Source organism: Ranitomeya imitator, chromosome 1, assembly GCF_032444005.1.
Source record: "Ranitomeya imitator isolate aRanImi1 chromosome 1, aRanImi1.pri, whole genome shotgun sequence".
In the NCBI taxonomy this organism is placed as follows: domain Eukaryota; kingdom Metazoa; phylum Chordata; class Amphibia; order Anura; family Dendrobatidae; genus Ranitomeya; species Ranitomeya imitator.
The window spans coordinates 301,538,396-301,553,032 of NC_091282.1; the positions used below are offsets into that span (position 1 = coordinate 301,538,396).

Below are 14,637 nucleotides of genomic sequence, written 5' to 3' on the forward strand. Positions count from 1 at the left end.
TTAATATAGGGTTTTCATTGTTTCTTGGGATTTCACCTAGCATTTCATTTTCCACCGTGAATACCGTGGAGAAGAAGGTGTTTAATATGTTAGCTTTTTCCTCGTCATCTACAACCATTCTTTCCTCACTATTTTTTTAAGGGGCCTACATTTTCAGTTTTTATTCTTTTACTATTGATATAGTTGAAGAACAGTTTGGGATTAGTTTTACTCTCCTTAGCAATGTGCTTCTCTGTTTCCTTTTTGGCAGCTTTAATTAGTTTTTTAGATAAAGTATTTTTCTCCCTATAGTTTTTTAGAGCTTCAATGGTGCCATCCTGCTTTAGTAGTGCAAATGCTTTCTTTTTACTGTTAATTGCCTGTCTTACTTCTTTGTTTAGCCACATTGGGTTTTTCCTATTTCTAGTCCTTTTATTCCCACAAGGTATAAACCGCTTACACTGCCTATTTAGGATGTTCTTAAACATTTCCCATTTATTATCTGTATTCTCATTTCTGAGGATATTGTCCCAGTCTACCAGATTAAGGGCATCTCTAAGCTGTTCAAACTTTGCCTTCCTAAAGTTCAATGTTTTTGTGACTCCCTGACAAGTCCCCCTAGTGAAAGACAGGTGAAACTGCACAATATTGTGGTCGCTATTTCCTAAATGCCCAACCACCTGCAGATTTGTTATTCTGTCAGGTCTATTAGATAGTATTAGGTCTAAAAGTGCTGCTCCTCTGGTTGGATTCTGCACCAATTGTGAAAGATAATTTTTCTTGGTTATTAGCAGAAACCTGTTGCCTTTATGGGTTTCACAGGTTTCTGTTTCCCAGTTAATATCCGGGTAGTTAAAGTCCCCCATAACCAGGACCTCATTATGGGTTGCAGCTTCATCTATCTGCTTTAGAAGTAGACTTTCCATGGTTTCTGTTATATTTGGGGGTTTGTAACAGACCCCAATGAGAATTTTGTTACCATTTTTCCCTCCATGAATTTCGACCCATATGGACTCGACATCCTCATTCCCTTCGCTAATATCCTCCCTTAAAGTGGACTTTAGACAAGACTTTACATAGAGACAAACCCCTCCTCCTCTCCGATTTTTACGATCCTTTCTAAACAGACTGTGCCTTCATATGACTGCCTCACTGCACCATGGTCATGCTTGCATATTTTTAACCATTTGAATCAGGCAGTAATACATTTACTTGACCCTATACACACTCCTTATATTCATACGTATTTAGCCAAAATACAGTATCTGCCAAAGTGGTTTAGTCTGTCTGGTCACCACTGTGAAGCTTAATGTCCTAACTTGCAATTAGGACAAAACCCTAAAGTAACTTTTAAGGTTTTTTTTTTCCAATAAAACAAAGTTAATTTTAATCAACGTTTTAATCAATATGTCTTTGAATAATCATAAGTTCCACAATTAGATGTGTTTAAATGTTTTTTTTTCCTGTGCTGAGATAATCTTATAAAGGTTCGCTCAGCACAGGAACATTTTATATATAACACATCCAATTGTGGAACTTATTTTTATTCTAAGACCTATTAATTAAAGTGTACTTTGTTCGTGGCATGGGAAAACCCCTTTAAGTGCGTAAAAGTAATAATTAAGAAATATGCATTATAATAAACACATTAGAATTCCATATCCCTAAACTACAGCTCTACTGAAGGCCTGTGGTTTCATTCTGTTTAGCCATAGTAGCCTAAATAAAATTGATATATCAGCTTGCGATTAGTGAATATTTTCAAAGCTAACCAAATTTGTTTTGGAAATTTTGTGATTCGCTCTGCCCAAATTCAGTAAAATGGCAGTCGCCTTGCTGCTATTTTGCTTAATTTGTGGTAGGTATCAAGAAGAGATAAAAAAGAAAAAATAAACAATACTCACCTCTACGTAGCTCTCACCGGTGTCCCATCATGCAGTTCTCTATGGCTCTGGTCACTCTTCAGGAATCTCTGGCTGTGATTAGGCCTCACGTTGCCATGAGGCCTAACCAACACCAGAGCCACTTTAGAGCCTTGAACTGTGACCAAAACTAGAGGGTACTTAGTGGTGGGACAGGCGAGAGACAGAAACAGTGAGTATTATATTAATTTTCTTTTTCATGAAATCCTACTTTTTTACACTCTGAGGTCTAGAGAGGCCATAGAGCATAATGTACTTCTTTTAAATGACAAATTCAAGTAAATCTGACACAGATTCGCTCTCTAGTCAGCAATACTAAATTAATTCTATAATTGTCATGGACTTACCTGCCAATCTCGGAGCACTTCCCAGCATCTGTGGCTACAGCTGCTCTTTCATAGATTTGTGAAATGGGGACAGAACGAGTGCGCAGTCCAAAGAACAATCCCAAAAAAAGTGTAAGTGCCAACACAATGGCAGTCAGCAATCCTATTATCAATATACGTTTCTTCATGGTGCTGTGGAATATGAAAGATACAAAGAATGCTGTGGGTTCAGAATGCTCTGCATATTCTCTAAACTAGCAGTTATTCATTTGGTCAAATGTACTATGGTAAGAACCATTTGTTTCCAGGTACAAATGCATGCCCATATTTTCTATGTTGTTCCTCGCCTGCTTAATTTTCAATTACAGGCTCATGTAAAGTAACACATATATACATATATATGCAAATAGTCTATGCCCATTTTGCTATGAATATACTGAAGGACATACAGTTAGACGGGCTTGCCTTGTGCTCGTGCTGCAGGAAGCAGCCAGTGCTTGGCAATACTTCACGCTTTTAGCGTTCTCCTGACTTCTCCAATTGGCTTGAATGGTGCCAGCTCTGCCCGCACAACATTGCATCACAAGAGGACCACAGGCAGGCTACAGCAATCAATCTTAACAACAGACCTAATTTCCAAGCAAGCAGCATTACTCTGCACTAAGATCTGTTGGTTATTTAATAACAGAAAATTCCACCCAACTAAAAAAAAAAAGAAATCTGGGACCTATAAATCTTGCTGTTTTTCTGCTAGTAAAAAAAAAAAAAACATAAAAGAAAAAAGGTTAAACAAAGAATAATGGAAAAATCATTCATGCTGATAAAGTAATCATTTACCTGTACCTGAAAACACAAAAGAGACTGAATTTCTGTTTGATAGAGACATAAATCACATAATATTACATAGCAGGTATGTGAAAGTCTATCTTGTACTGGTGAGGCAGAATGAAAACTGAGGCCATAAAGTGTGATCTACTGTAACTCAATGTCAGAGAGCTGCTTCTACACACCTTTGCAGTAGACCATCTCCTGAATAAGGGTTGGGAGTTAAAATGTAAAACGCCGGTTCCTTATCTACTTAAATAAATTACTTTTAGTATTATATTTAAGAGGAGGGTAATTTATGTGGTTCTTCTAATTATGTTGGGTTATTAATATTATTTGTTACATACTTCTCAGTAATGGGTTAGCATCTGTGTAATCACATAGGCATTTCTGTAAAAAAAGCTTCTGGAAGTATACTTAGTACAAAATGATATTCCATTAATCCAGGTGACTAATACATTGCACAAATAATAACATTTCAAATGATAAAACTAATATTAAAGGAGCTTTCTGTTTATAGGTAACTGAAACCTAATTATTATATAATGAACATTTCTGCACCTTTAGTATTACTCTAGTCTTCACCATTTTCCAGATCTCCACGTTGAGCTAATAGAAATGTTCTTGTTTACAGCAAGACATTGAATACCCTGAATGGACTACATTTTAAGAGTATGGTATTAAGTTTAGACAATTCTATGTGAGCTAAGAAACTCTCTATTACGTCTGTATTGGGCATGCTTCATTTTCTCTAATGATGCTCCCCTTCAGACTGTTTGGGACATTTGGAAGAAATGCAGATAAAAAAAAAATGATAAGTACTTTCATGAGCTCTGTCATGTCTACAATAAAGCATCCTGTGACCATTCATATGTGGGGTTACTTGTCACCTAAGGAATGGGCTCACTCACAATTTTTCCTAGGAAGACTGCAATGAATAAAGAACGGTATCTAAACATCTTCCAAGAGCAACTTCTCCCAATGAGCCAGGAGCAATTTGGTCATGAACAATGCCTTATTCACCAGCATGATAGAGACCATGTCAAGAGACAAAAGTAAAACCAAAGTGACTCGCTAAATAAAACATTAAAATTTTGGGTCCATAACCAGGAAACTCCTCAGATCTCAATCCTATTGAGAATCTACGGTCAATCTTCGAAAAGTGGGTGGACAAACAGAAAAAGTGTAAATACTGTACATATTAAATGCCTATACAATGTACATCAGTTATTATCAGTTATTATTGATACATTTGATTAAAATATCTGAAGCAGCAAAGCTTGCGAAAACCAAAATTTATGTCAGTCTAAAAACTTCTGGCCAAGGATGTACATTATGGAGAATGGTATTATCAGTTTTATATTTTACAGAACCACAATAAAAAAACAGAGTGCCAAAGTGTAACTAAATGTTGAGTCTATTGTAGCTTTAAACTTCATAAAGTATGTAGGTGATGATGCGTCCAAGACATACAGCTCTGGCAAAAATTAAGAGACCACTGCAAAATGTTCAGTTTGTCTGATTTTTTTCTCTATAGGTTATTTTTGAGTAAAATGTAAATGTTTATATTATTCTATAAACTTCTGACAACGTGTCTCCGAATTTCCAAGCAATACATTTTGTATTTTTTTTCTGAAAAGGAGAAATGGACAAAATAAAAAAAAAACAGTTCTTTCAGACCTCAAATAATGCAAAGAAAATAAGTTCATAATCATTTAAAAACAACAATACTGATGTTTTAACTCAGGAAGAGTTCAGAAATCAATATTTTGTGGAATAACCATGATTTTTAATCACAGCTTTCATGCATCTTGGCATGCTTTCCACCAGTCTTTCACACTGCTCCTGGCGTAAAAATGTAAGCAGTTCTTCTTTGTTTGATGGCTTGTGGCTATCCATCATCCTCTTGATTACATTCCAGAGGTTTTCAATGGGGTTCAGGGCTGGAGATTGGGCTGCACATGACAGAGTTTTGATGTGGTGGTCTCTTAATTTTTGCCATAGCTGTAATTTTCTTCAATATATGTAGAATCAAGAATAAAAGGAGCAGCAGCACTGATGCATTCATCTTCCTTTCTTCAGAAGGAAGTAAAAAATATTTTATGTGACCTTTATTACAAGTTTTACTGTAACATCATACAGTATAATGGCATTAAAATATTATACCTATGAAGAAACCTCTTTCGTTTGACAAGAGAAAATGGTCTAGCGCAAAAATGTACCCTGTACCTGCTTTGCACATATACCACATTGCATTAATATACTCAGTTTTCCGATAAGAAGCGGCAGTACTACTGCATTATCCTGTTTTCTTAAGAAGGAATTGAATTAAAAAATATGTTTTTTTCTTTTATTACAAACGTTTATATAAGATTTTAGAGAGAGGTTGTTAGGGGTTGAGTTCCTGCCTCTGCACAGGGGGAATCTCGGGCCATCTCCGCTGAGGTCTCCCATTCTTCTCCTGCCGCAGTGGAGCCTGCTCAGCGGAGACGTCGATCCCAGCATCTTGCTCAGTCCCACTCTGTACAAAGAGTTAGTGCTGCATTTCCTGCTTCTGCCATTGAAGTCAGTGCTGGGCAACGGCGAGCAGACGCTTCTAGGACTAAATCCTGCTTTGCACTCTAAGCATGCCCAGGGCAAGATCTCTCAGTGGAGATCTAGGGTCACATGCTCAGGTACTGCAGCAACTCCATTGGTCCTTCTTTGAAAGGTCCTAAACGTGCTGCAACTATTTAAGGCCCGCATGGCTGCATGGCCATGCGCTAGTATTGTCTATTGTTATGTGCTTTGCGCCAGTGTGGTCACATGTGAGTGTGTTCAGGGACCTGGCTGAAATAAGCCCCTAGAATGCTGGCACCTCCGGTGAGGAGTTTGTGTTTGGATGTATTCAGGGACCCGGCTGAAATAAGCCCCTAGAATGCTGGCTCCTCCAGCGAGGAGTTTTGTGTACATGCGTGACCACTGACTGCTCTCTGTTTGGGCAGTTAGCCTGTGCCTCTGTGGAGTCTAACAGGGCACAGTGCTTCTCTCTCACGGCTACTCGGTGAATTAACTGAGTTAGTCTATACCGCCATATAGTTCCACCGTTTGCTAGCAGCAGGTACTCCTGCACGGTGGACCCTGTTATGATCCGGTGACCTTGGAGCAGCATGAATAACTTTCACTGGAGTAGGTGGTAACTGTACTGACCGCAAATCCTGATCTTCACACCGCAACTAGAAGTAGCCGTGGGGTGTACCTAACAAACCCTAGATACCTCGTCACAGCCAGAGGACTAAATACCCCTAAAGATGGAAATAGGAATTCTACCTTGCCTCAGAGCAGAACCCCAAAGGATAGGCAGCCCCCCACAAATATTGGCTGTGAGTAGGAGAGGAAAGACACACACAGGCAGAAAACAGGATTTAGCACAAGAGGCCACTCTAGCTAAAATAGGAAAGGATAGGACAGAGTACTGTGCGGTCAGTATTAAAACCCTTCCAAAAATATCCACAGCAGATTATACAAAAATTCCTCCAACTAACTAAAGACGTGGAACGTATATCTGCAACTCCAGAGAATCCTACACTCAGAGCAGGAATACAATCAAAAAACAAGCACACAGCAAGTGTGCCATAGAAAAAGAAACAGACACTTATCTTTGCTGAATTGGCAGCTAAGCAGGAGAAGCCAGACAGAGGTCCAACACCTTCCAAGAAACATTGACAACTGGCAAGGACTAACGAGTCCTGCAAACCTAAATACCCCAGTCAGAATTGCAATCAGTAGATACACCTGTCCAGGACTGCAGCCCAGGGACAACTGCATTACCACCTACAACCACCCGAGGGAGCCCAAAAGCAGAATTCACAACAGGACCCCGGGCTGCGAACGCACCAATATCAATAAAAACATCTCTATTTACTCGGTGCGTTCCGCTAGCCCTAACAGAGGTCCCTGATTTATTGATTCATGTCCAAGTCAGTGTGCCCACAGAATTAATATTAATACATAAAAAAAGATCCCAAGGCTGTACTAATGTGACCTTCAAAACCGTAAATACAAAGAGATGCACCAAAACGCTGGAACCTGATGGAACAAATCATTCCCCTTTCACAAAAGAGTTTGTCAGTACTATAACTGGCAAGTCATAATAAGATTTTCCATTGCGGTCATTAAAGGGAATCTGTCAACACATTTGACCTATCTAAACTAATAAAATTGGCATACAGGTTATAGACAGCTGAGAAAAGTCCTACCTGTATGTCTCATATCAGAAAAATCATCTGGAGTTACCAGAACAGGAGAACACAGAACTAACTAACACAGAACAGGAGAAATGAAATGTGTCTTCTTGAAGCTGAGAGCAACCTGCAGATGTGTCAGGTATAACCACACACAGCTCTGCAGTGAGATCAGGAGAGCAGAGAATAGCCAGTACACATCAGACTGGTAACTCCCCTTTCATGTAAAATAAGCTCTGGAGGCAGAGTTACCTTCCAGGCTGCATGCTCCCCAGAGCCTGGAAGAGGTCATTTATATAAAGTGATAAAAGATGATTTCTCAACAAGGCATCTGATATGAGAGACATACAGGTAGGACTTTTTTTCAGCTGTTTATAACCTGTATGCCCATTTTAATACGTTAGATAGGTCGAATGTGGTGTGAGGATAATGTATAATATAAGTTTTAGTCTCTCATTGCCAGCACCTATAGGGTGGGCGTTGACCCCTCTTTACTTCAGGGTTTACATTTTCTTTTCAATGGGTGTAGAAGAGTTTTTATTGCTTCTTGCTGCAAATTCCAGGTTTGGAGTGACTTACTCCTCTGCTCCCACCAAAGGAATTTATACGACCGCTGTAGTTGCAATAGGCAATTGTACCAGCTGAAACTGGTCTGATCTCTCTTTTAAAACATGAGGCTCTTTGTCCTAATCTTGTAAGATTCTGGGCCACCGATTTGGGCTAGAAAAATAATAAGTATATCTTGCTAACCTCCATCGGCGGATCTATCCGCCACTGTAAGCCTGAGCCTCTAGTTCCAGCAGGAACAGAGTACGGATTTCTCCAGAGCTGGATGTCCCCATTAGCCGAAATTTGGTTTCATTGGAAAGCCAATGGTAAAATAAGAAGAAAGCTGCGTGTGTTATGATTCTGACATTCTTGGGAACGAAAATACGAGACTTATAAGAATTAGAGTTAAATTTGGTAAGTCTGAAGAGAGAGGACGGACTGGGTAGACCAACCCCTTTAGTGATGTCACGAGGCTGGGGTTTAAAAGTCTCTACCCTTAACCCAGCCTTCAGTTTTTTTACATGCACTGGGACATTTGGGGTTCCGCCTACCAGCATGGTTTTGCCTGAAATGAACTGAGAACATGTGAGTTTTACCTATTCTCATTTAATCCCTTTATTTTATAATTACTTGTACATATTTTCAATTGTCTCATATTGTAACATATTTATATAACTTTTTATAAACACTGCCTTAAATCTTTATGGAGTATAATATTTAAAATACTAGATTCGTTCTTCTGCTCTAAAACGTACCCTAAGTCTTCTGAAGGGAATTACGCTACTGTTTTGGGTCAGCTTCGGACCCATTTAAACAAAGCTGGTGGCAGCATACCGTGTTCTGGGTATTTGGGAGTCGTTGTAGTGATGGCGGCATTGATAATTAGTGTTCCTGCCTGAGTGGGAGTAGTCATCGCCTCGCTGCAGCGTGCCCAATAGCCAGTACATAGCAGGCAGCCTTTCTGGCGACTAATTACCCTAGGTGCATTAATCTGACCTGAGGGCAAGGGGGGCGCCAGAGAGCTGCAAGTTCAAACAGAACTGTAAAGCGGGATATAAATAAATCCCTGCAGTTCGTGGTATGTTGAAGAGCAGTGGGATAACTAGAATAAGCCCCTGCTGTAAACTAAGAGGCCCATAGACTTGTGTGTGTTTTTTCATCACATTGTAGCAGTGGAGGGATAACTAAGATAAGCCCCCCTGCACATGTGATAGCCGTCTGTTGGCCTAAAGTCACCCCGATCTGTGACATGGGGGTGACGTCACGGTGTGAATCGTGACATATTGGTGGCAAGGCGGTGGGATCTTAAAGCAGTGATTTGGTTTGAGCAATCATTCCTCTCACTAAAAACTTGCAAAATTCTTGCGAGGACTCTGTGCAAAAAAGTTTGGAGAACGAACTCAGTGTTTATTAGTCCTGAGACAATTGTGTGTACTGGTAATTATCCCTTCCCTTTCTCTTTGTTTTTCTGTCCTATCTTTTATTTCGCAACCATGGTTGTGCTGGGAGAAACCTTTTATAAGCAGCAGACCAAAGACACCCTTATTGCCTTATGCAGGTCACAGCATATTGACTTTGCAGGCAAAAACAAAGCCCAACTGGTCGCAGATCAGGTGCAATGGGAAGCCGCTCTAGACCAAGCCAGGCCACTGAGCCAAGTGGCCGCAGAAGCCAGCACAAGTGAACATGGTGCTGCAGCAGAGGTCCAACCACTGAATGCTGGCCCTATTAGCAATCAGGGTGAATTGGACCCCCACCTGCTGGTGGTCTTGGAACTACTCCCCGCCGATGACCATGATGGACGTCTGCAGCTGATCCAGCAATACCAGGAGCGAGCCGAGCGGGAGGCGTAGAGAGCCGAGCGCCAAGCCCAGTGAGAACATGAACGGGAGATGCTCCGGCAGGGGGTGATGCCCTCCACCGCCCGGAGCCGTGAGCCCAGCAGCGCTCAGATACCGAAGCCCCGGCCCGATCACTTTCCAGTCATGGAAAAGGATGGGGACTTGGACACTTTTCTGCGGGCCTTTGAGAAAGCCTGCAGACAGTACCAGCTGCCTGCAGAAGAATGGGCACGATACCTGACCCCAGGGCCGAGAGGCAAAGCTCTGGAGGCATTTTCTGCCCTCCCCCAAGAACAAGATGGTGACTATGAGGCCATCAAGCAGGCCCTGATAAAGTACCAGCTTACACCTGAGGTTTACCGTAGAAAGTTCCGAACCTCCAACGTGGCCCACACGACAGTTACAGTGATGTGGTGCATGGACTCAGGACCCACTTTAACCAGTGGATCCAAGGACTCTCAGTGACCACCTTTGAGCAGCTGGGAGACCTGATGAACAAAGACCAGTTCTTACATCTTTGCCCAGCTAAGGTGCGACAGGTCGTGATGGACAGAGAACCCAAGACATGACAAAAGCAGCGCAGATTGCCGATGCCTATGAGGCCAACTGTAGATCGGAAGTGCGGAAACCAGTCACCACCAGCTGGAGAGGGGGTAAGCCTGCAACCAATGCCAGTACCCCTGCCAGCCAACACACCAGAGGTCCTGTCCCCGTGGCCAACAGCACCAGACCTTCCACTGAACCTCGCCAGTGTTTCTTCTGCAAGCAGACTGGCCATATCAGTCCCTACTGTCCAAACAAGCAGAAGAACCCCCCAGCCAAGGCCCCAGTGCCTAAAGCAGCAGTTCTTTTGGTGAAAGGGGTGTCTGGGAGGGTGTGTGACAGTGTCAGTGGCAGCTGACATCCGGCACCATGTGCCAGGAGCAGTCACAGACCGCCCCCCGGCACATTAACCCCCGGCACAATGCGATCAAACATGATATAGGGAAGCATCGCGCAGGGAGGGGTCTCCCTGCGGGCTTTTCTGAGACCCCCGGAGCAATGCGATGTGCTGCGGGGGTCTCTTACCTCCTCCTCCTCCTTGCAGGCCCGGATCCAAGATGGCCACGGCATCCGGGTCCTGCATGGAGGTGGCTTCACTGCGCCTGCTCAGAGCAGGCGCCGGGAAGCATAGGAAAAGTGAGTGCACTGTGCACAGCAAAGTGTCAGATCAGCGATCTTACACTATAACATGATGCCCCCCCTGGGGCAATGTTATAGTGTAAAAAAAAAAATATTACAATGTGTAAAAAAAAAGTTTAAAAAAATTCCCCCCCCCCAAAAAAAATATTGTTCCTATTAATATATTTCTTTATCTAAATAAAATAAAGCAATAAAAGCACACATATTTAGTATCGCCGCGTCCGTAACGACCCTACCTATAAAATTATATCACTAGTTAACCCCTTCAGTGAACACCGTAAAAAAAAAAAAAAAAGAGGCAAAAAACAACGCTTTATTCTCATACCGCCAAACAAAAAGTGGATTAACACGCGATCAAAAAGACAGATATAAATAACCATGATACCACTGAAAAAGTCAACGAGCCGCCATACAGCATCATCAGCGAAAAAATTAAAAAGTTATAGTCCTCAGAATAAAGCGATGCAAAAATAATTATTTTTTCTAGAAAATAGTTTTTATCGTATAAAAGCGCCAAAACATACAAAAAATGATATAAATGAGGTATCGCTGTAATCGTACTGACCCGAAGAATAAAACTTCTTTATCAATTTTACCAAACGCGGAACGGTATAAACGCCTCCTCCAAAAGAAATTCATGAATAGCTGGTTTTTGGTCATTCTGCCTCACAAAAATCGGAATAAAAAGCGATCAAAACATGTCACGCGCCCGAAAATATTATCAATAAAAAAGTCAAGCCGTCCCGCAAAAAACAAGACCTCACATGGACTCAAATATGGAAAAATTATAGCTCTCAAAATGTGGTAATGCAAAAAATATTTTTTGTAATAAAAAGCGTCTTTCAGTGTTTTCAAGATGGCCAATCATAAAAATCCGCTAAAAAACCCGCTATAAAAGTAAATCAAACCCCCCTTCATCACCCCCTTAGTTAGGGAAAAATAAAAAAAATGTATTTATTTCCATTTTCCCATTAGGGCTAGGGTTAGGGCTAGGGTTGGGGCTAGGGTTAAAGCTACAGTTAGGGTTGGGGCTAAAGTTAGGGTTAGGGTTGGGGCTAAAGTTAGGGTTAGGGTTTGGATTACATTTACGGTTGGTAATAGGGTTGGGATTAGGGTTAGGGGTGTGTCTGGGTTAGAGGTGTGGTTAGGGTTACCGTTGGGATTAGGGTTAGGGGTGTGTTTGGATTAGGGTTTCAGTTATAATTGGGGGTTTTTCACTGTTTAGGCACATCAGGGGCTCTCCAAACGCGACATGGCGTCCGATCTCAATTCCAGCCAATTCTGCATTGAAAAAGTAAAACAGTGCTCCTTCCCTTCCGAGGTCTCCCGTGTGCCCAAACAGTGGTTTACCCCCACATATGGGGTATCAGCATACTCAGGACAAATTGGACAACAACTTTTGGGGTCCAATTTCTTCTCTTACCCTTGGAAAAATAAAACATTGGGGGCGAAAAATAATTTTTGTGAAAAAATATGATTTTTTATTTTTACGGTTCTGCATTATAAACTTCTGTGAAGCACTTGGTGGGTCAAAGTGCTCACCACACCTCTAGATAAGTTCCTTAGGGGGTCTACTTTCCAAAATAGTGTCATTTGTGGGGGGTTTCAATGTTTAGGCACATCAGGGGCTCTGCAAACCCGACATGGCGTCCCATCTCAATTCCAGTCAATTTTGCATTGAAAAGTCAAATGGCGCGCGCTCCTTCGCTTCCAAGCTCTGTCATGCGCCCAAACAGTGGTTTACCCCCACATATGGGGTATCGGTGTACTCAGGACAAATTGTACAACAACTTTTGGGGTCTATTTTGTCCTGTTACCCTTGGTAAAATAAAACAAATTGGAGCTGAATTAAAACATTTTGTGAAAAAAAAGTTAAATGTTCATTTTTATTTAAACATTCCAAAAATTCCTGTGAAACACCTGAAGGGTTAATAAACTTCTTGAATGTGGTTTTGAGCACCTTGAGGGGTGCAGTTTTTAGAATGGTGTCACACTTGGGCATTTTCTATCTTATAGACCCCTCGAAATGACTTCAAATGAGATGTGGTCCCTAAAAAAAATGGTGTTGTAAAAATGAGAAATTGCTGGTCAACTTTTAACCCTTATAACTCCCTAACAAAAAAAAAATTTGGTTCCAAAATTGTGCTGATGTAAAGTAGACATGTGGGAAATGTTACTTATTAAGTATTTTGTGTGACATATCTCTGTGATTTAATTGCATAAAAATTCAAAGTTGGAAAATTACGAAATTTTCAAAATTTTCGCCAAATTTCCATTTTTTTCACAAATAAACACAGGTAATATCAAAGAAATTTTACCACTATCATGAAATACAATATGTCACGAGAAAACAATGTCAGAATCACCGGGATCCGTTGAAGCGTTCCAGAGTTATAACCTCATAAAGGGACAGTGGTCAGAATTATAAAAATTGGCCCGGTCATTAACGTGCAATCCACCCTTGGGGGTAAAGGGGTTAAAAGTCACTTTTTTTTTGTCTTGTGTTCATTGATGTTTTTTTTCCACCAGATTCAAACTGACACATGCTCTTAATTTTTGTCCTTTATCTTTTTTGGCAAAAAGTCACATGCTCCCCTAAAATCTTGTAAAATGTGTGCAAAGAGTTTAGACAAGCGGTGGACGGATGGAATACATTTGTATAAACATTTTGTGAATTTTTGAAAAGTCGCAATTTATGAATGAACCAAAACATCTGGAAACGCCAAAACCAGCCTACAATGATGAACATAAAAAAAACAAAAAAAAACCCAGATGAACACTTATAAAAAAAAAAAACTTAAATATGGATAAGTTGCAAAATTAAAAATTGGCGAAAACCCCCACCAAAAACTAAACATAAAAAAAACCCACAAGCTTAATAATGAATCAGACCCTAATGTATCTAGAAAAAAAAAGAAAAATACTACAAAATATACAATAATTAGCTTTGCTTCACACTAAAGTACAGGGTGGGCCATGTATATGGATACACCTGGGTGGGCCATTTATAAAGTTGCATTCAAAAATGGCCGACTTCAAAATGGCTGCCATGGTCACCACCCATCTTTAAATGTTTTTCCCTTCCCATATACTAATGTGCCACAAACAGGAAGTTGCTATCACCAACCATTCCTATTTTATTTAGGTGCATCCATATAAATGGCCCACCCAGGTGTATCCATATAAATGGCCCACCCTGTATACTAATGTATACCAAAGCAGGACACTTTTTGACCTGCATCAGCTAAATGGAGCCACATAGATGCATGCGACTTATCGGGATGTGAACAGAGAGTGAACCTGCTATAATATGAACATTACAGTTATCTAACCCTTGTTTGTTTTTTTATGCAATATGACAACATTTTGTACATATTTTAATTAACACCAATTTCGGTTCTAAATTTAATTTTAAAGTCCGTCAGATCTGTTAACATTCTAATGTTGATTTCTCCACAAAACTCCAGAAATGCATGAGTTAATTGTACCCATTGGTGATGCTGTAAAATATGCATACAAAGCCATGACAGGAAGAAAGAGTGGGTGGCGATGCCATCTGTTCTACTAGTGTGAGCATTGACAGTTTCCCTAATTCTTCTTTTAGCTTTATTTCTGTTGAGACCATATAAAATTTAGAGAAACTGAAAGAACAATATAATAAAATAAGATTGAATTCACAGGTGCCAGATTTGTTGCCGACATTTCAGAAAATCAGTTCCATTCATCTGAATGAGGGTGTTTCTTGCAACAAGGACCTGGGTCAGGGACAGTTATAAATGTGTCACATGTA

At 40.6% G+C, this 14,637-nt stretch overlaps 1 protein-coding gene across 1 annotated transcript in view; it reads right to left on the reverse strand.

Annotated features, from left to right (window-relative positions):
- GGT1 (gamma-glutamyltransferase 1) overlaps positions 1 to 14,637 on the reverse strand; it is a 221,787-nt gene that overhangs the window by 155,171 nt on the left and 51,979 nt on the right. Inside the window, exon 2 of the mRNA XM_069757413.1 lies at positions 2,249 to 2,419. Coding sequence (XP_069613514.1) covers positions 2,249 to 2,415 — 167 coding nt within the window. The 5' untranslated portion in view covers positions 2,416 to 2,419. The remainder of the gene's footprint in view (positions 1 to 2,248; positions 2,420 to 14,637) is intronic.